General features: G+C 41.6%; 3 protein-coding genes across 3 annotated transcripts; 2 read left to right on the top strand and 1 right to left on the bottom strand.

The window, feature by feature from the left end:
• The first annotated feature begins 1,543 nt into the window (after positions 1-1,543).
• Positions 1,544-12,163, top strand: LOC115044130 (dysbindin-like). Its single transcript, XM_029502988.1, has 4 exons — positions 1,544-1,760; positions 11,153-11,305; positions 11,387-11,530; positions 11,609-12,163. The coding sequence occupies exons 1-4, from the start codon at positions 1,718-1,720 to the stop codon at positions 11,899-11,901; spliced, it is 633 nt and encodes a 210-aa protein (XP_029358848.1). The 5' UTR covers positions 1,544-1,717; the 3' UTR covers positions 11,902-12,163.
• A 508-nt stretch (positions 12,164-12,671) lies between these two features.
• On the top strand, positions 12,672-18,444 carry cdh27 (cadherin 27). The gene is made up of 14 exons (XM_029503143.1): positions 12,672-12,723; positions 13,287-13,384; positions 13,631-13,780; positions 14,177-14,318; positions 14,442-14,605; positions 15,125-15,256; positions 15,661-15,843; positions 16,012-16,310; positions 16,398-16,540; positions 16,641-16,865; positions 16,946-17,136; positions 17,456-17,545; positions 18,050-18,133; positions 18,241-18,444. Exons 1-14 carry the CDS (start codon positions 12,672-12,674, stop codon positions 18,442-18,444), a joined length of 2,157 nt encoding a protein of 718 aa, XP_029359003.1.
• A 383-nt stretch (positions 18,445-18,827) lies between these two features.
• On the bottom strand, positions 18,828-21,386 carry LOC115044049 (protein LSM14 homolog B-like). Its single transcript, XM_029502880.1, has 9 exons — positions 21,138-21,386; positions 20,851-21,015; positions 20,597-20,760; positions 20,364-20,493; positions 20,064-20,255; positions 19,897-19,974; positions 19,526-19,666; positions 19,282-19,420; positions 18,828-19,187 (listed from the first exon to the last, which is right to left on the bottom strand). The coding sequence occupies exons 1-9, from the start codon at positions 21,343-21,345 to the stop codon at positions 19,031-19,033; spliced, it is 1,374 nt and encodes a 457-aa protein (XP_029358740.1). The 5' UTR covers positions 21,346-21,386; the 3' UTR covers positions 18,828-19,030.
• Positions 21,387-21,837: the final 451 nt, after the last annotated feature.

Below are 21,837 nucleotides of genomic sequence, written 5' to 3' on the forward strand. Positions count from 1 at the left end.
GCCTACTTTGCGCTCTCTTTTCCTCACATTCTCACTCTTTTTGCTGGTTTGTCTCGCTCTATGATCTTGATTTAAAATATATTTGGCTGTTGCACAGCAGCCCCTTTTCTAGCTATTGATTTTGCAGGCTTCATCAGGTGAAGCCCCTATTCATGAAAAAGCCCACACATAATTTTGTTTGAGGTGAAGAGGATATCTCACTTTGAGTCACATCATACCTCCCCTGCCCACTCTCTCTGTTTTCTCTCAGTCAGTTTTTGTACTCTCTCTGAACACACACATACATGTTATAGATGATTCACTGTACGGTGAGTGTTTGCCACAACTAGCACATTTCGGCTAACCCATCAAAACCACTGACCTTTATCAAGTGCATGTTTTTTATTGATCAAAGATGCCAATCACTCCCACCACTTCCCAACTGCTACACAAATGCCTGTTTCTGCAGTTTCATTTTGTGGTTTGGCACAGATGCCAACTAGAAGTTTCACTTGTGAAAGTTTCCATGATTATTCTATGCATTCACTTGAACTCTATGTATTTTTTATATCAGCACATATAGCTTAATGAGAAGGCTGCTGTACAATGTAAATAACCTTGTACCAAAAAAATGCTTTGGAAGTAAAAATAATTCATATATTCACATCCATGCTCTTTAAAAGCCTCACTTAAATGCTGATGCAGTGGTTTGAAAAAGGCAATGATGTAATATTGTTTTGTGAAGCATCGGGATGCGAAAATTGTGTAACCACCAAGTTCGGCAAAGAGGAAGTGGAAGTGACATCGCACTTCCACTAGGTGACATCCAAGATACACACATACATTTAGATACTCAAGGCTGTCAGAGTTCTGACAAGTTCATGTCTCTGACTCCTGTATTGTGTTTTAATCTATGTGCATAACAGCACACATTGACGTTTAATGTCTAAAAATATAGTTTATCTGGGTTTTCACCAAAATTAAGTCAAGGAGAAGAAAATGTATTTTTTTTTTCATTCTGATTTAAACAGAATTTAAAGATGAGAAGATGATACACGAGAAAGTTCAGAGTACATCAACATTTTCAAAATAAAGATGTTGTTTGTGACAAAATGCTCTCTGAGGAGATGAAACCTGGGAAAGCTTGCAAACGTCAGCGTTATTCCAGTAATTTTTAAACAACAGACATAAGATGACAATAAAATAATAAAGCAGAAAATGTATCTCTCCAAATGTGGACCCTCATTGATAACCCTGACCCTGAAGGTTAAATATAGAGAATTTAAATCTTTAACAAAAGAGGAAGACAGGGAACAAGAGAGAGAAAACGGAGGAGGTGGGTGGAGGGGGGTGTAATAAGATAAAAATAACAAAGGCATGAGTCTGTCTCTCCTTGGTATTTTCCACTGTGTTACATAAAATCTGTCCTTCCCTCTCCTCAATCTCTTCCTAACTCTCTCCCTCAGCTCCTCCCTCCTCCCTGTCATTGGTCAGCTGGTCGGCTCCACAAAGCCACAAACTTGTTCTCGCCTCATCCAAGTGGCTCAGAGTCCACTGAGGGGAGAGAGGGCAGCGAGGGAAGGAGAGCAGCGTATGGGAAGCAGTCAGCAGTCACTTTGGAGCAGTTTGCAGTGAGAAGAGGAGGTGTGAGATGAACGGCAGCCTCTCTGCTGGACTCTCACAGGGCTGACCGGCCATCACACACTCATTTATTAGATTCCCACGATTCTTCAGCAACATGAGCTCCTCATCATCTAACTTGCACAACAAACGCCTGCCTTGTGAGTAATTCCTTGAAATTGGAAACCTTTTCAGAACTTAATTTTTCAGTTGAGAGGGATATTTTGAGATCTGATAACAAGTTTACTCTAGTAACACAATTTTTTTTTGTCGATGTGGAGCAGGACATTAGAGTGGGGTTAATTCTTCTCCATATTAGGTTGTCTGATATAGAGCACACATACACACACACACACACAAACACAAACAGACTGACTTAACATTTGAGTCAGCGCAAGAGTTAGTATGAAAGGTTGTGTATATCATTGCTTGCTCACCTTTTAATGAAAGAAAATCATTCATTATGATATTAAGACTTGATATTAGCAGTGTAATATATATGGTCCAAAACAAGTGAAGTAAAAGCAAAAGTTTACACTTTTCTGACCATGTTTTGGCAATTCCTTTATTTATGATAGACACTGAATTCATTTGCTGCTGCATCCCTCTGAGGCATAAGCTGTGTCTGTGTGTGAGTGTGAGAGAGAGACATAATGTGAAGGCATGATAGTGTGACAGCTCAGCCAGTGTGTTAAATAGCTGCCATTGTGTTGATGCTGCCTGAAGTGACTGGTCCAAGTGCTTTGCCAGCCAAAAATCAGACAGGAATGTTGAATCATCACCCTGAATAATGTTCACTAATACCAAGTGAATAGGTCACACTCTGTGCGCAGGAACAGGAATGAATCCCCACATACACACACACAAACACACAGAAGCAGGCCTGGATTGGGGCCACTGCACAGCCCCAGACAAAGATATCTTATTTCTAATGGGATTCAGCCTGCAGATCTCATCAGAGTTGACTGACTGCAGTGAGGTCTGCAGCTTGTTCCATGCAGACACACAAACCCAGATGGAACCTGAAATTCAATTAGTCCCAGTGAGATCAGTGTGTGATTTCATGAGGCTAAAAATGATTAGGACCGCGAGTCCACAGGACACCTTCCACCTGTTGCTTGGCCCCCACCCTTGGTGCCGCCATACACCATTCTGTCACGTTTTGATGCTTGTGGGAATGTGCCAGGGAGGAAGAGAGAAAGAGGTGCATTGGTGCACCATGGACCGAGGGGCTGACCAGCTGTTGTAAGCATGTTACAGTCAGCATTCTGTTGAGTGGAACTGTTCCTAGTCTTCATGTATTCTCAGCTCAGCCTCCTTGGACACGACCCCACAACAGACAGAAGAGGGGAATTCTGTTTAATGTGCAAATTTGAGGGGTAAGAATCCATATCATGATCTGACTGTTATTTAATTAATGACACTCAGAGGGATACTCTCAGTACGGGTCTGCTATGTAGTCACTGGAGCGTCATATCTGAGACACAATAGATGGGAACATCAGGCAAAACCTGAGGCTGAATGATTTACTAATTCAGCCTCAATTCAATTTCATTATCAATTGGAGCAAAAGGTGAATTAAAAATGCCCCTCCCCCCCACATCAGTTTTCCTAAATGTAAGGCTTCTGCCCGTTTTGCTGTGAAACAATTGTGATGGTTATAGTTTTTTTGTTAAAACCGCAGGCATCAAAATGCAAATTGTCAGCAGTTCGATCACTGTTGGAGGATCGGATGTGCTAATACTTCAGAGATAATAGGAATACTAACAGTCTCATTGCTCGTGAGAGGAACGCTCACATGGTGGAAATACATACATTATTCCATTACAAACAATGCCTGGTGGCGTGTCAGCACTTTAAGTTAATTACATGTGTGTCTCTGTGTGGTATTGTACTGAACAGCCTTGCATGGATGGGTGAAGGTTCCCATCAATTCTATAGTCTAAGGAGTGCAGCCCAGGGGGACACAGACTCGCTCCTCTCATTACCTCTCTGACAAATTCTGTTCAGCTGCATCCTCTGTGTGTAGATAGAGCTAATGCCTCCAGGCATACAATGTCTGGAGCCCTACACAGAAATACAGAAGCAATTCATCATGAGAACACTGATCCCAAATGTGCAAAGCACGTGACACAAATTCAACTATTTATGATTTGCAGTTTGTTGGCACTGATCTTGGTAGGAGGATCAGACTAATTAAAAGCTTTCGCTGATTTCAAGTGCTCAAACGTTTGACTTGTCATTTAGTCTTATAGTCTTCAACTTTCCAACTGTTATTCAAAAACCAACTCTGTAGCTTACTCAGCTAAGCTACAGAAAGTATAACTTATTTGCTAAATGATTATTCAACGTTTGCTGGTTCCAGCCTCAAAAATGTTAAAATTGTCTTTTTTGCCTCCTGTCACATGAAAGTAAACCACTGCTTTGTGCGGCAGTTATTAATCACTGATAGTTTATTCCCAGGAATAGAAATAAGTTTCAACAATTTCAAACTCCAGCCCTCCTGTTTTCAGGGTTGTTTCCAAACATAAATAAAATGTGATAATGTAGCTCGTAATATACCTCAATAAAGCAAAGACAAGTTTATCAGTCCAGCACCCATCAGGCACAGAGGCAATGCAACACTAGTGTTTTCTATTTTGCCAGATTGGACTTGAGGCCTTGTTTATTGTTTAATGAGGTTTAGTGACCTCATGTAATTTCCAGCAGAGGAAAAAAAATTACCTCTACTGACAAATACAATGAAACAGAAAAAAAATAACCATGCAATTATTGCACAAACACAAGACAGGATAGATCTGTAATATAGTCAAAGTGATGGTGTTGAGTTCAAATATTTCCTACAGGTTTCCCTGCTGAGGAGAAAATAGAACCTCGCTCATAATAACCAGACAGACAGTGCGGCTTTTCCAGGAAGAACAAGGAGCAGTGTGAATGCTGAAGTGGCTGCAATCAAAGACATCAGCTCATGTGAAAATTTTAAAGGGAGGAAGAACAGGATCCCCCTTTCTCTCTCTGTTAGACACAGGGAGGGACATTCTTCTGCCCAGCAGATGTTCTTGGCCTGTTACTAGATAACCAAACGTTTTTCAGTCTGCTCAAAATTAATTTCCATAAAAACTCTAGTAATTGGTTCTGAAATTTTTACATCTAACTATGTTTCTATCTGTCCTGATAACTAATGCGCTGCTTTACCCAGGCATTGATCCAATAGCAGTTCATTCTCTGTTGGATATAGTTAATAACCTTATTCTGCTGTTCGTGACTGAGTATTCTGGGTAAGAGGATTTATAATTGCAGGTACTTTGTTGGCAAAGCCTATTGTGTTGATCTGTACTCATGACAGTCTGCTTGTGCGTTTATGGAGGGCAGTAGGACATGACACTGACCTACAAACAGTCCCTTTGTTATAATCCAGGCAAGAGGGAAGGAAAGAGAGGGTTAACACTGATGTCATTGTTGCTCTAATGGTGCTGGACACCGCTTTGTCCCAGTGCAAACAACAAATCTGATCCAGCAAATATGCAAATGAAAGCAACACGAATGTGCAACAAACTATAGACCAGATAAACACACAAAGAAACATTAACAGCTCTCATAAATAATTAATTGTTCTTGCAAGTGGAGCTGAGTGTATGGCAATTTTTGGAAAAGAAAAAAGAAAAGTAGGAGACAGAGCAGGAAAAATGTTAATGTTTCAAGTGTGTCTGCCTTTCTTCAAGCTGTTTTCTGCTTCCAAGAATGACAAATTGATACAAGTAGGGAATGCAACGGTTTTTAAACTGCAGGATCTAGAAAGCAGGAAGCTGAAAAACAGGCATAGTGACTTCACAGAGATCTTCAGGATGTGCTGACTGGGTTGACTTAAACATCATGTGTATTTATTATTTATATGTATGATATAAATAAAAAGTGACTTGACTTGATCATGTTTTTTTAGACTTAAATTCATGTTGCACTTCATTCATTTGCTTAGTTCTATCAGGATAAGACTCCCACAGTTCGTTTTGACTGAGACACCATTAATTAGTGAAACACTGATCCACTAATGACCAGCTGTAGACAGTTAACAGCCTGCTGCTGCTGTTGCTGAGGCCCGGGAGGTACGGGAAAGACTTCCAGTAAAAATAACAAGACGTCCTCTTTAACTAATGAGCTTGGGCAGAATTCCCTCTCTCTATTCTCTCCACTTCCACAACTCACAGCCCTGCGCTGACTCACTTTTGGCTCACCTCTCTCCCATCATGCTGTAGATTTTTTTAAGTCACCCTCCTGCTCATGTTCAGCCTTTCTGAAAACGTTCCTGTCCTCCCTGACCTTTCCTCCTTTCCTCTTGCTGCCCTTCTTGCCTTTATCGCCTCCCTTCAACCACCCACCCCCTCATTGCAGTTGGGAATCTGTCAATGTGAATTAAACTTTCTCTCCTCTGACAAACCACTGTCTGGCTAGAGAGTGTAGTCGCCCTTCAGCCCAAACAAATGTTACATCAGTATTTCAGGGCTGTCCTGACACATAGGAGCCTCAATGCCAGCAGGTGATCATACTTACTCGTTCTATAATGGTACTGAAGAAAAAATGACCCATTCCTGAATCAATCAATAAACAAATGCATATTTGTATATTACATAAAAAACAATGGATAATTCTACATATACAGTACCAGTCAAAAGTTTGGACACACTTTCCTATTAATTTGAACGAGATAATGTAACCCATTTGGACAAGATAGTGTCCAAACTTTTGACTAGTGCTGTAATTAAATCATTTTGAAAATGGCACATTACAGAAGTACAAAATGGAAATGTAAACATACATAATTAAATTATGGAAATAACTGAAGAAAAATAAAGTTTTGAGTTAATAAGTTAATAATACAGATTAATTAATAATAATTAATAATTAATCTGTATTTAAATAAATAATTTCTTAAGCGATTTCAGCATTTATTACTTTATTTATTGGCATATTCATCGATTTATTTATTTTACTTATATTTTACGCATCTATTTACGGTTCAAAAAGTCATCCATATATATAGGGAATGGAAAAAAACTCAGTAAGTACTGACATTTTTGCCCTCAAACCAGCAGTTACTACAGTGTTTGATGCTTTTTCTGCCTTTTAAAATCAAAAAGCTGTGACAACACATGGAAGTATGAACAAGAACCATTTAAAGGAAGATGATTCATTCATTTGTGTAAGAAAACCACCTCTCAGAAAAAAAGGGCTAATCTTGGATGAGTGGTATCAAACATGGCAAACTGGTCTCTAATCAAAGCAGAGGAAGAAACAGTGATTCCCACTGGGGTTTCTGTTTAACTCATGATCCACTGAGGGGATCTTGGCTGTGCTGCCCCGACAACCCAAAACATCTGGATCGTTTGGAGAGGTGGTCTTCCTAGCTCTGAGCTGCTCTGACCTTCGTTCTTCCTGGACAGAGGGGAACTTGACTGTGAGCTCACATTTTCATTCGGCACAGTGATGGGCTAATGGGAGCTACAAATGACACCAAGCCCGCCTATCCCTACATTTAGCCTTCAGATCAATGTGGTGCCTCTGCTGTTTTGTACCATTGATGCCTCTAAACCAGCATTTCAGGGTCTTGAATGTGACAGGGCCTGAAAATGTGACAGTGGAGAGGGTCCCATGACTCATACTTGATTATTTCCACTTACGACTTTCCAGACAAATATACTCAGTTTACAAAAAGACTACAATTACAAGTGTAGTGAGACACAAGAAAGTAGAGCACTAAAAGATCCCAGATAATTGGAATGGAAATAGATACTGTATACCCATGCCTTTTAATAATCTGCCAATTGTTTTTCATTATCTTTTCTGTGACAAATTCAAGGCTGAGTTTAGGTGAATGCTTCCTCCACTGCATCCAAAAAAGATTTCCTGTGACTGGCATCCTGTCTAAGGATTGCAAGCCAGTCCTGTTCCCTTACATCTCTGCTTTTGTCCAGCTCTGAATGGGCTCTTTCTCCCCATGCCCCCTGAGCGGAGGATCTGGGTTTGTCTTTATGTGGGGAGGCAGAGTGGCCAGCTCTGTCTGTCTCTATCTTTCTTTCTTTTCCAGTCATTCTGCATATCCAGCTGGTCCTGAGTCCTGATCTATGACCTTTTCTTCTCCAAGTCCCAGAGCTCTCAGTGAAAAAGGAGAGGATGGGGGAAAAGAAAGACAGAGGGAGAGAAAGAAATAAAGAAAGACAAGCAAAGAACGAGGATAAAAAAAGAATCAGGAAAAGAAAAAATAGCAACAAAGACAATATGTGAGACAGAAGTGAAACATAAGAGATGGAGAAAAACAGAATGAAGGACAAAGAATTATAGTTAAAGTTAAAAATATTGAGTGGGACAGAGAAGACCAAGGGACAGATAAAGAGACACCGGGAAGTAGTCACGGAGAAGGAGAAACTCTTTGGAATATGAGGTCAAGCCCATGCCTGCAGGCTTTTCAGACCCTCCAGACATCTTCTGGCATGAAACAGAAGTCTCTGTGTTGTGGTCAGGCTGAGGCAAACAGGACATGTGAGCTCCTCAGCAGCAGACACTGTGGTCAGGCTTTTCTTATGATAGGATTTTCCCGTGTGAGAGGCTGCACTAAACAGAGGTCACTGGGGCCGTCTGTGGCTAGGGAAGCCATATTGATGAAGGTGGTTCAGTGGAAAAAAGAACTGGATAGGGAGGCAAAATCAATCTGAGGTGGTGCATCTGCAGCTAACCTTTAGCTGTCCGTGGGCCATGGCCTTTGGGCAGAAACAATCAATGATGTAATCAATCAGTGTTTAAGTGAGCAGGGGAAAAACTCCTGGATAAGCAATTTGTTTAAACCTGTCAGCTGTAATGAAAAGCAAAATTTTGTTGTCGATGGCAGCGCAATAAATGTAATATTTAACTGCTATCTGCTCTCCCTTTGTAAGAGAACGCAGTGTTGTTTCTGACCAGTTGCCCGCAGCTGATCACATTAAACAAGGATCTTTTCTCATTCATGACATCTTGCTTTGTCAGCACCTTTGCTTCTTTAAGAAAATTGTGTATCGGTGTAAAGAGCTGTGCATGACAGGCTCACAGTCTCACATCTCTATCCAAATAGAGCAACAACATAAGGGCAAAAAGCCAAAAATGATTGACACCTCACTGGTCATCTCAGTACAATGCCATCATCTCAGTATAATAATACTCAGTAACTTGGTAGGGAAGCGCGACAGCATAGTGGTTAGCACTGTTGCCCTACAACAAGAAGGTTGCGGGTTTTGTTCCTGGCCTGGGGCCTTTCTGTGTGGAGTTTGTATGTTCTCCCTGTGCCTGTGTAGGTTTCCTCCGGGTACTCCGGTTTCCCCCCACATCCAAAGACATCATGTTTGGGTTAACTGGTGACTCTAAACTGTCTGTAGGTCTGAGTGTGAGTGTGAGTGGTTGTTGGTCTCTGTCTGTCTCTGTGCGTTGGCCCTGTGATGGACTGGTGACCTGTCCAGGGTGACCCCGCCCTCACCCAGAGTGAGCTGGGATTGGCTCCAGCACTGCCTGTGACCAGGATAAGTGGTTGTAGATGAATGAATGAATGTAATGTTAGTGGACAGTCAAATTCCTTCACTGCGCTGTCACCAACATGTCCTGCAGGGGTGGGGAGGGGCCCATCGTGACACCTGCTTTCTGACCACGGTGACCAATAATAGAAATGACAGAAGCTTTTGGATGTGACATACAACCTATTAAAAGCTCCAGTATTTGAACCAAACACGTAACCGCTTGTAGATTTTTGTTTTGAGTCTATGGGGAATCCCGTAGATACACACTGTAATCCCGCAGGTGCTGTCAGCTGTTTGACTTGTCCTCTTCCTCTCTTCCTTCCTAAGCTGTCTGCCTTGTGTCCCAGAGGCGAGCTGTCAAACAGGGCAGAGAAGAGTAGCAGTGACAGGCTCGTGTCCTGCCGTCACCACAGACATGTGCCTGGGCGTGACTCAGGGGGAGTACTGTGCTGATGCAGCACTCTGAACCGTCAACCTGTTGGTGCTTTTAGGCTGCATCTACCTTTTTGGACTTGAGGCGATAGTACATTTATCCTGACTAAAGCAGTTACAAATTTAGTACATTATGGGAGATCTCTGCCAGCAGGAGTCTCCCCTCTTTCTTTCAGAGACAAAGGAAAATCCCCAGAATCCCTCGTTTCCCGCTATGTGCAAACATCTTGAGCTGTATATTTTTAGAGCTGCTGTGACTGCCGCTCTCAACACAGACCAGATAATCTGTGCATTGTTCTCAGTTTAGACACAGTTTGAGAACCTCATCCAATTAGCCCAATCCCTGCCTGCAAGTTGCTGTCGCTCCTCGCAGCTCAGACATAGCAGCAGTGATCGAGCCACACGACGACATAAGAAACAGAATGGAAATGCACCCAGGGTATGACAATAATTATAGCAACGGTCCCTGCTTACTCAGATCATGTGCTCAAACATGTAAAGTGTCTTTTTATGTTTACCGAGTTTACAGCAATGGTCTTTACCACTCTCCATTAGTGTAGATGAGTTGTGACTCCAGTCAGCAGTGGCACAGCATCTCCTCCTCCTGGCCTCTGGCCCTGTGTGCAGGTTGATAACTATGGAGGAGATCGAAGGACAAAGAGGAAGCTCCCAGGCAGGTTATTTTTTTCTAAAAAGTCTCAAAACCAATTAAGTTGTCAGCCATCAGGAAATGCTTTTCAAGCGTTCTTTTCAAAAAGTGTAGTGTAGTTTAAATTTAATCTTAGCTGTACAGTAGATGTCCAAAGACATGGCAAGTGATTCTACCGTATCTCACACATTCATCAATCTCCAGAAGCCCCTCTTAATGTACTCTAGTCTCACCCTTCATATGTGCATCTGCGAGGTAATTATAAAGCTACCACCCAAACACAGATTAGGCGACTCCTCGTTTTGAGTCTTCTCATATTTACCTGACAGACATGAGAGTGATATCAATCACTCAACAAAAAAGGAATATCGGTGTCTTTCAATCACTTCTTTAGGTTTTTAATTCATTAATTCATTAACTCATTGCTGTCAATTTTTTATTCACATTTGAATATCGTGCAAAATCATCAGAGCATTGTTCCTCGGCCTAATTTCATATTTGCTGACATTTACAGTGTCTCCTGAGTGTAGAACTTCCCCTCCTCTCGCTCCCCCTGCAGTCACACTCTGCCCATGTTTACAGTTACAATAGCAATGATAGCTTTTATTGAGCCTTAGATGTGTGATAGATTTTTTATCTAATCGTCCTGCTGTTTTAGTTCATCATTCAATCTCAGCGTGTCATGCATTGCTAAACTTTTCCTTTAACCTACTAAAATCTCCTCCAAACTCTTGCCATAAATCTCCTATATGACAGTAGACTCACCCTGCGGCAGCAGGGGAGCTTCCTCTTGAGTGATGAAACAATTTTGTGTTGTGTAACATTTTGCCCCATTTCCCTCCGGGGATCGATAAAAACATATTTCTGATCTTTATTCCTGATTCTGCTTTTACCTGAGCTGGCGTCTGATGTCCTGTCTTCCCGTTCTCTTTGCCAGCGGAGACCGAGCGAGGCCAGAGGCTCCCAGATGTGGACTCAGCGCAGCAGCTCAAACTGAGGGAGAGACAGCGTTTCTTCGAGGAGGTCTTCCAGCACGATGTGGACGTCTACCTGTCATCGGCACACCTTTGTATCAGAGACTATAAGAGACGTGAGTTAGACTTCTGTAAAGACATGCACATTCATTCATCTAAAGATGAGGATGAGTTCTTATTCTCCTCTCTTCTTGCAGCCCCCATTGGCAGCATTTCATCTATGGAGGTGAATGTGGACTTGCTAGATCAGATGGAGTTGATTGACATCTCTGAGCAGGATGCTTTGGATGTTTTCTTCAGCTCTGGTGGTGAAGAGGGAGTGCTTGCCTCCCCACTGCCAGGTATGCACACCAGAAGTGTTGATTACCAGTGACGAAACAAAAATACGTCCCTGACAACGTTTTTCATTTGACTCACAGGAAACAACAACAACGAGGAAATCATCACTAATGGACTCTTTCGCCATGTCCTTGAGGGTATCGATGCCAAGACCCAGGTGTCCTCGACATCTTCGAACTCCTCCTCAGACAGCCAGACCATCAATGCCAATGGAGGAAGCACCCCCGTGGTTGGCTCAGACGACGAGGAGACACACACCAGCACAGTCAAGAGGAGGGCTGCGCCTCCAGGCACAGAGAACATAAAAACTCAGACCACTTCATCCTCCCAGGGCTCGGCCCTCTGCAACACATCTTCCCCTGCAGGACAATAGCTGACACTTCAGCTGGAGGCAACGACTGGCCTTTGTGATGTCAGTCGCTGAAAGTCTTCCACATTCTTAATTTATGGCATTCATCGCCGATTTTCAACCTTTCCTTTGATTTATAAGTTGTCATTTGCGTGACATGTAAATGCACCTTCAAAGAGACGTCCTAATTCTTAGCAGTTTTCATTCCTTTTTCAGCATGTTTGAAGGAGAAGTTTACTGACCTCACAGAATTTGTAGTTGAACAATGAATTTTGTACAGCATTAACATGTCCAGGGTTTCAAAGCAGTTACACGAATAAAAAGAAGAAGAAAATTGATGACTTCAAGTGAATTTTGTCGAACATTTCTTAAATGTGCTCCCTTTTTAGAACGGCACATTATCCTTTTTAATAATAAAGTAAAAAAATGTGTCATTGTGTTCTTCAGTATCAACAATCAAGCAGCTTTGATGAGTTGATATTTCCTCTGAGGCGTGGAGGCTAAAACCAGAGGTAAAACCTGCATTGCAAGCTCATAAATAAATCTACAAATAGTTGTTGACTATGCTATGCTAACACCGGCAGAGTGATGCAACCTCTTAACATAAATATAAATGACTGGAATGTAATGGTGAAATTATTTACTTTCAGGGTCAGTCCTAATCAGTGCACACATTGTGCATTCCTTTAGAAATTCTCAGGAGCAAACACTGATATGCTTCACAGTTATAGACGAAGTATGGGCTCAGCAACTACACCTACCCATACGTATTCACGCTGCAACCCATGATTACGATGCTTCTGTGTGTGGGTGTAAAGCAAAGAGGGCAGGGTCTCGTCTCCCTTTGTTCAAATGTCAGAGGCCAGTCCTCAAGCACTCGAAGCTGGATCCTGAACGAGCATCATGCTCTGCTTCTTCTTCTTGGTATGTAAAGAGCAACGGCTTTAAATCTTTCTGTAATTTCTTGTCATTTTAATTCTTTATTCTGAGAATGAATTGATTATTATTATGCGCAAACTGGCCTTGTGTATGTTTTTCAGTTAACAGCAGTTTCCAGCTCTATAAGGTATATAAGGTCAGGGACACGTGGTGCAATTGATGTTTCTGAATTCAGAAGTCAATCTGCGTGAAGACGAACTCTTTACAGTGAGGCATAATCAACAGGCCACCGCTGAAAATATTTTGTGCATAAATATGGTGTTGTAAATTACCCCCGTGTTAACAAGTCAGAGAAAACTGGTTCACTAAAGCAATAAATCAAGTTGATTCCTAAGTGAACACATGACTTAAATCAAGAACCTTCACCTTTCACCTTGAGCTAATTGTCCTTCTTTGCATAGCTCCTGACTGAACTTCACCTTTCCTTTGACTGTTGGTCTTTCAGGTTTCATATTTGTCAATTGCAGCAGGCTCAGAGTTGCTGAGTCGGCACAGAAGGACTTGGATTATTGACTCCTTCACAATAGAGGAGGAGTATCCAGGACCCTTCCCTTATGTGCTGGGCCAGGTGAGAAAACCATAAAGGAAAGAAATTGGGCAAACTGTCTAAACAACTACATTGCTTGACATACGAACACTCAAACTCAAAATCTTTCATTAGCTATCTTTATCTGTAACAAATGAGCTTTATTTTAGCAGTTCTGAACATTTTCTGAATTTTGAATTCAAAAATTTAATTCATCACTTTAATCCAAATGTAGATTAAGATTCCAAATGTTGGGCACAAAGTTCACTGTCTTTTATTGTGTTTTAGATCAACGTTGACCGTAAATATCAAGTATACTTTGACCTCTCTGGGGAAGGAGTGGATGAGGATCCAAAGGGAGTCATCTCTATTCATAAGGAGTCTGGATTCTTGACTGTTTACAAGTCTGTGGATTATGAGGAGAAGAGGTTGCTGAGGGTTAGACTCAACACACACTATATTCTGATCCTGATACTTAAACACACTGAGAAGTGCTCACCATCAATTCTCTGCTTTACTGCCCTAATCCAATGATTTCGATTACATCTGCAGCACCCTCAGATTAAAAACAGGGACACTGACAGATGCAAGGCCTGTAAGCAAACATATATAGAATAATGATGTTATTGCTACCCGGGGTCAAAAGATGCACCAGAAAAACTAGATGCAAACAGAGTTTATAGTTGGAGTGCATGGACAAAGGAGACACAGCGGAGCGGTGCAATAAATGACCATAATTTACCCAGTTTTATATCACAATTGCAGCATACAACAATTTATCCAACATTTTTTTTCTTTATATTGTGTCTAAACTTCAATCATGTCAATTCACAGCTGAAATTTACAGCCAGAAAGTCTGATCTATCAACTGACACTCAGTTAGGGGTTGAGATTTACATACGAGACATCAACGACAACCCACCGCGCTTCGACAGGGATGTGTATGAAATCACTGTGGATGAGGAAAACACACAAGGTAAAACATATATTAAATACACTTGTTTTTTTTTTTGTTTTGTTTTTTTGACAAGGCTGCATTTTTGTTTTGTTTTTTTACAAAATACATGAAGTTCTTTCTCTCTTTGTAATTTCCCAAAAGGCTCCTATCTTCTGACAGTTTTGGCCTACGACAGAGATGAGAAAGGGACATTAAACTCCACATTCCACTATGAAATCAAATCTGTAACTCCAAACACTCCAGACACTGAATTCTTCATTGATGAGTCTGGAACTATTTCATTCAAAGGATGTTTGAATCATGAGGTGAGAATCTAATTTTTTACGGCATCAGAATCATGCAATACACAGAACAAACCACTTTGTAAATCTTTTTACGCTGGCATTTTCCTGTTCAGTTAGATTTTCACTTGATTTATTGAACTGCCTGATGTGGTATTTCTGCAATTTTCATTTCCTGAGATATTATGTTTAGAAGACCTGAATTGGTCTGAAGGCGTGCTTTGCCTTCACTAAACTGAGTGACATAAATGAAGAAAATAAAACTAGTTTAGTTTTTTCAGCAGTGGCACTACTTTTCTTGCAAATATTTGCCTTTATCATATTTAAGAGAATTAGTTGCAACATAAGGAAGTATAGGCTACTAGTGCTAAAAAACTAACAAACAAAAACAATAGTATCTACTAAATTATCCAGATGCTTAGTAAGGAAATGCATGTAATAAACACAACAAATAAAATCCATATGACTGGCTCAGAGACAGTTCAGGATTTGGAAAGGATGGTGTTGCTGTGATCTTCTAATGTGTCAATTGATTATGTGAAGGTAGCTGACATGTACACAATACTGGTGGAGGCCAAAGACCATGGGGAAGTAGTCAGCCTGTCCAGTTCAACCACTGTCATTGTTCACATCCAGGACGGCAACAACCACCTCCCAACCATCAGCGGACAAACGGTGGGTAAAACCAGGTTGCTCTGAGTAAAATACAAACAATGAATTCCCACCAAAACCCAATTTTTGTTCATTAATGGAATTAAAATTCAATTGTCTCCTTTTTGGGGAAATGCCCTAAAACACAATTTAGAACTACTGCAGAGTCATGAAGAAATATATTTGAATATATGTCTACACTCCGTGTTGATCATGGGATCATTATTTCACACCTAAACATATTTACTTTATGAGTCAATAAACAGCATAATGAACTCCAAACAAACTGTAGGTGGATAATGTGTGATCATTAACACGTTCTTTTCATGTGAGTGCTGGATGCGTAGCGGGAACGAGCTTGGAGCTAGCAGTAGACAGCAACAGGTTTTAACGTTTTACATATACCTTTCGGATCTCTGCAACCACAGGGCACTGGCACAGTGAAGGAGAACGAGGTCGGGTCTTCTCCCCTGCGGCTGCATGTGACTGACAGAGACTCGCGGCACAGCCCAGCGTGGAGAGCCACATACATCATACAGGGGGACGAGGGCAATCACTTTAAGGTTGAAACAGATCCAAATACCAATGATGGAATCCTGACAGTCAAAAACGTAAGTGCTGCTTGGCTGCATGCTTTGAATTTCAGTCACCTTCACCTGACATGTAATTACTAAATTTAACGCTTCTGCATGTGCTTTTTCATTTTTCAAAGAAAAGATTTTAAGATTAATGCTTGAATAACAGATTCATGATTAATTCATGATCGTGTATCATTTCAGCCTTTGGACTTTGAGGAGGGAGCACAGCGGGACATGTCCATCTCTGTAGAAAACGAGGTGCCATATTTCTTCTGCCAAGTGAAGGAGAAGACGTCCTCAGGCCTCTGGTCAGTGGAGACTATTAGAGAGCATAAACCTCACTCTGTAAAAGTCCTCATCACAGTGGAGGATACCAATGACCCCCCTGTGTTCACTGCGACTGTGAAAGAGGCCATGGTGGAGGAGAACTCGCCCATCGGAACGTGGGTAGAGAAAGTGACCGCCGTTGATCCTGACTCCAGTCATGCCAGAGATTTTGTGTGAGTGGAGAGTTTATTTTGACATGTTTTAGCTTTTAGCCTGGATTGCTGCTCACCGTAGGAATTGTTTGCTGTATTTATTTACAGGTACAAGGTTGAAAATGATCCTGCTGGCTGGGTGAAGGTGGATCCCCACACAGGCGACATCATGACAGTTAAAACACCAGACAGGGAATCTCCGCATGTTGTGAACGGTGTCTACACCATCTTACTGCATGCAGTGGATGATGGTAAGACTGCGGCGCAGATTGAGTAAACGCAAATCCATCTGCTTTATCTTTTCATTAATGAGCATGCTTCACTTACACCTTTACTGCAACTCTTTGACAGGAACTCCACCTCAAACTGGCACAGCTACATTGCAAATACACGTGACTGACCAGAACGACAATGTGCCACAGCCAACAATGTATGACTTGGATATGTGTGTTTCTGACAGCCCCACTACCAGCAACATCACAGCATTTGACCTGGATGAAAATCCCTTCGGAGGGCCTTTCACATTTGAACTGCTGGGAGATTTCAATGGAAAATGGAAACTGAATCCTTACTATGGTAGAAAAATCTGCACTGGGTGGTTGAATGTCACAACATAAAAAACAGAAACTATTGTATTTTGTGATCATTTCTCACAGGTTACACAGCTGGTTTGGTGAAGGATCCCGACGTGTACGCCGGACCACACACAATTCAGATGAAGATCTCTGACCTGCAGGGGCAGTTTGCTGTCTATAACTTCAGCGTGACTGTGTGTGACTGTTCTAAAACCACAAGCTGTCAAACGCGCCGGCTTACCAACACGATAGCTGCCCCCGGTGTCATATGCGTAGTGTTGGCCTCACTTTTTCTGCTCCTGTGTAAGACACTGCAATACTTTTAGTATGACCGCATACTGCACATATTCTGATACCTAACTGAAAGCTATCCCACTGATCCCTCACTGACAGCTTTGATGCTGATGGCTGTCGTCATCTCTTGCAAAAAAGAGTTCACCACCCTAGAGGGGGACCCCTCAGGAGAAAGTCTTTTCCGATCAAACACTGAGAAGCCAGGGACAGACTGCAAGGTCACTACCCAAACTTATGTGAACAAACAATTGACTTGTGTTCATACACATATTACTAACAGTTTTGGTTTTCCTTAAGGTCCTTGCCCTATCCATTGATAAGCACAACAATGCAGCTATCGGGCAAGAACTGCGTAACGGGATCCACCACACAGCTTTTTCAAATATGGTATGTATGATATTTGAACGGACAGTTTTCACTTGATAAAGTCTGATTAAATGAGTTAAAATAAATGTAGGTCTAGGTAACATGTTTTAAATTATTTTGTGGAACAAGTTTTCTCATGCATAATTTGGTCCAAGACTGCTGGTAGGAGTGAATTTATTAAATTTGAGCTCAGCTGCTCCTGCACCTTCAACAGCACGTGCAGCAACACCTCACTGCACAGAGTTGCAAGAGAAAGTGCTATCCATTCTCTGACAACTGTAACCAAGTAAGTATGCATCAGTGAAAGCAGTTATAGAAATGCAGTCATATTTTCTTTAATCTTCATCCTGCTCTGCACTTTGCTCCAACCCAAGACAACCTGGAATTCTTCTGTAGCAGGGGACTACCACCACACACACCAGGTAGACTGGTGGCTGTTTCACTTGAGCTAATTTCTTTAGAACAGGTGCAAAAAAAAAAAAAAAAAAAAAAGTAGTAATCCTTATGTGATCTGTTTGTATGCAGATTGAGGACATGGGCACAATGTATTTCCTCAATAAAAGGAACTCCAGCTATGTGTCAGATGTCACTCTTACTCAGCTTTACAAGGTTGGTAGTGTTCATACAGTTCTGCACAGATCACAAGACAGTGCTATGACGTGTTCGCTTGTCACAGTTCACTTTTTTGAACATTTTTCCTTTTTTTTTTTTTGCAGAGACTCTCCTCCTTCCAGGAAACAGAGGATGAGCAGCAGCACTATTTGCCTCACCTGTACGCAGAGGAGGGGGACTCAGACCAACTCTCAGAGCTGGACAAAATCTCCATTCCTGATGAGTTGCTGGAGAATTTTCTCAAAGACTTGGGGCCCAAATTCAAGGAACTGGCATCCATTTGCCAACCACCACATTTTCAGAACTGATCACATTCTTTCATACTCATCAAGCAGGTAAACAAAATGAGCAATTCCACAACCAGGCAAGCTGTTTGTAATGATTTAAGACACATTCTTATTTCGTTTGTTGCAATATTGAAGTTTCTCCTATTTAATAGCAACTATTACAGTCCTCCACAGTTTTCATTTTTACAAGTAGGGGGAGAAAAAAGGAAAAAAAAAAGAAAAAGCTGCATGCCATTCAACTTTAAGACAGTTACAAGTTACATTTGTAAAGTCAAGTAGACATTTAATACATTTTGGAGAGCAAAAAAATAAACATGCATGCTAACCTGTTTAAATGACAACTTGCACCTAGCATGCTTTTGAAATTCCAATGAATAAATTCACTTTAGTGATTAACTGCTGGGTTAAAAATAAACTGCTCTTCCATTTCATATAAATGTCCAAAGTCCATTAGGGATAATGGGGGGAAGAAAATAAGATTTTTTTGGCTCTTCAAAAACTGGAGGTGAAAATAGGGAGTTACTTTTAAATTAGTAGAAAATTACATTTTTCATATTTTCATAATTTACAAAAATTGTAACAAAAAGAAAGTGAAAGGAAAATGCCCTCACACCCTCCCACTACCAACTTTTGGGAGGGGTCTCTGCTCAGCAGTGCTCTGCCCTCTGGGTCCCCGGCCTCTGAATCCTCTGCCTCTCAGGAAGCGACCAGGCACTCCAAACGTTTCCATGTTCAACTTTTTCTCCTCTGCCCACGTGATTCTCCTGAGGATGCGCACCACAAAAAAAAAAAAAAAAAAAGGAAATATATTTCAGAGAAAGCTACTGCTGTAAAAACAAATACAAGTAGTGCAATCACCTGGGCTTGAGACCTGAAGAGATGTTATCAAAGAAGCATTTGGCTTTGTTGTAGTACTTGTCACCAAGAGTTTCCTCATCCTCCTCCTCTTCTTCCATACCCCGACTGTCTGGGGTCTCGGCAGAATCTGCCTTCTCAACTGCAGCGTTTCACAAAAGGAAAATGGGGCATTACGTGTACGTTTAAAAATCATTTCATATTGTTCCCTCTGAAACTGAGGCCATATGTTGTGAAATAAACATACCTACAACCTCCTTTGTAAGATCATCTTTAAACTGAGCATTTGCTGTTTCAAAATCAAAGTCTGACTCGAACTGCAGGGTTGTAGTCTTTGAGTTTTTCACTAGAAGTTGACCTCTGCTTTGGTTCTTTGACCTGCGACTGCCTGCACAGGACCAAAACAAAGCCCAAAAAGGTAATACAACTCAAACACTGGCATCAAACTGATATGTTCATTTGGTTTCAGGTCTTTATTTTTCTAATCAATTTCTCACATAACTGCTTAAAGCGTTTACTTTGACATTTCTTCTTATTTCCACCAAAAATAGTCAAGACAAAAATATTGCTCTTCTATCAGTAATCAACGGCCTATAATATACATTGACAATTTGATACCTTGTTTTTGCTTTTGCTTCTGGTTCTCAGCACTCTGGCTTTCAATCTTGGCTGCCGTTGGCTGAGATGGTGGCTGATCTAAATCTTAGATAAAAAAAAAAAAAAAAAATGAATAAAAAGGGAAAGTTAGATGAAGGATGCTAAGAGCCAATGATCAGTCTGCCTACTGGCGGGTGCATTCTCCTTCTGGAGCTGGGGAGCGTTGCGGGCTGTTTGCTGAGTTGGGCGAGCAGGCTGTCTGCTCTGTGGCTGCGCTGACGTTTTTCCCCTTCTCTGAGGCACACTTGCCAATGGCATGGTCTGGACAGCCTGCTCAACCGTTGGGGCTCTTCTCGCAGGGATGCCATGAAACCCTGGTACTGAGAGCAGAAAGAGCAAACAAATGAGGACTAACATGAAAAACAAATGGTAAAAAAGACAGCTCGGATAAATCATCAGGGACGTGTTTGAGAGGTTAGCAGCTGTACCTAGGCCCAGTGCTGCATTGTACTGCTGGTTGAGCAGAGAACTAGCAGCCAGCTGGTTATAGGGGGGCATCATGTCCCTGTATGGACTCCATCGTGGATAATAAGGAGCAGATGAGCTGCCAATGGATGACTGAAATCACAACAATCAGCACAAACCAAGTGTTTGCCTTATGCCAAAAATACCCAGCGTAAATCACTTTAAAAAGCCAGACAACCCTCCCCAAACCACACACCTGCACGATAGCAGGGTCACGGGGAAGCCCATGGTGCATTTTGGGTGGTTCAGACACAGTGATGTCCTTGATGTCACTTCCTCTGAAGATTATGTATTCATAAACTTCATCTTTAGCTGGCACTGGCCTATCAGCGTGTCGGTCCTCTGTCCCATAGGATTTAACTGTTGGAGAGTTCATTGGAAGGAGATGCTTTTAAGTTCTGAGTTATTAATTCACAACTTTATGTAGAGAAAGAGATGGCAAAAACCTACCTTTGGCTAGAGCAATCGTGGATCTGTCTGTGTCGACAGAGGACAATATCCCCTCATAACGAATCTGTGCCTTAGAAACCAGGCTTATTTTACTGCCGATGTAAGGAGTGCCCGCCCCGCCACTCATGTCTGCGGTGAAAAGTCCCTCAAAGCGAGAAAAAGAGGCTGAAATGCAGAGAACCACAGTGCGACACCATTAGACCCGAAGTGTTCAGCAGAGGAGGCGATCAGCCCACACCTGTGCACTTTATAAGATCATCAGCGGCTACAAGTGACCGCTGGCTCACCTGCGTCTGAAACGGGGTCTGTTTGTTTAGGACAAAGGCGTACACCGCCAGAAATCAGTCCATCTGTGCAGTCTGCAGCCCGAGTCCTATCAGACAGCGGATACAAACAGGTTGTGGTAGCGAGCCTCCCCTTTGTGTGTTTAGATAATGGATGGAGATAATAATAATTCCCGATACAAAAGACTCTGTTTCTCAGCTGTTGTTTCATTTTACACCAGAGAGTGTAGATGAAGATGCCTGGAGGATTGAATGTATCGACATAAATATATTAACCGTCAAATTCAGTGAAAACATTTTCAACAAACGAAAACTATCCTAGAATAATATGGTTCAGTGTTTAAGTGTTTCTGAAACTATAAAACAAAGAAACTATTAGAATAGTCTCATCCAGAAGCTGAACACACTTGGAGCCTCTTTCTTCAATGGAAATAAAATACTGTTCAACAAGGACAAACTCCCCTGTTATGGTGCAGAGGTTCCCATGGATGCACTTTGAGTAGTTCACTTTCACATTGTTTCCATTTCATCTCAAACCAGCTCAGGTTAGTTTGAGCCTGGAGATTGTGCTGGTCTCCCATTAAGTGAAGCCACTCAAACCGCTGTCTAAAATGTCATGAAATAACAAGAAGAAACTGGAGGGTCCTGCAGGAAAGGTTCAGTTGTTAATGCACAAGCAGGAACTAGTTAGAAGAGTCACTGA

The sequence above is a fragment of the Echeneis naucrates genome, chromosome 5 (assembly GCF_900963305.1).
Source record: "Echeneis naucrates chromosome 5, fEcheNa1.1, whole genome shotgun sequence".
Classification (NCBI taxonomy): domain Eukaryota; kingdom Metazoa; phylum Chordata; class Actinopteri; order Carangiformes; family Echeneidae; genus Echeneis; species Echeneis naucrates.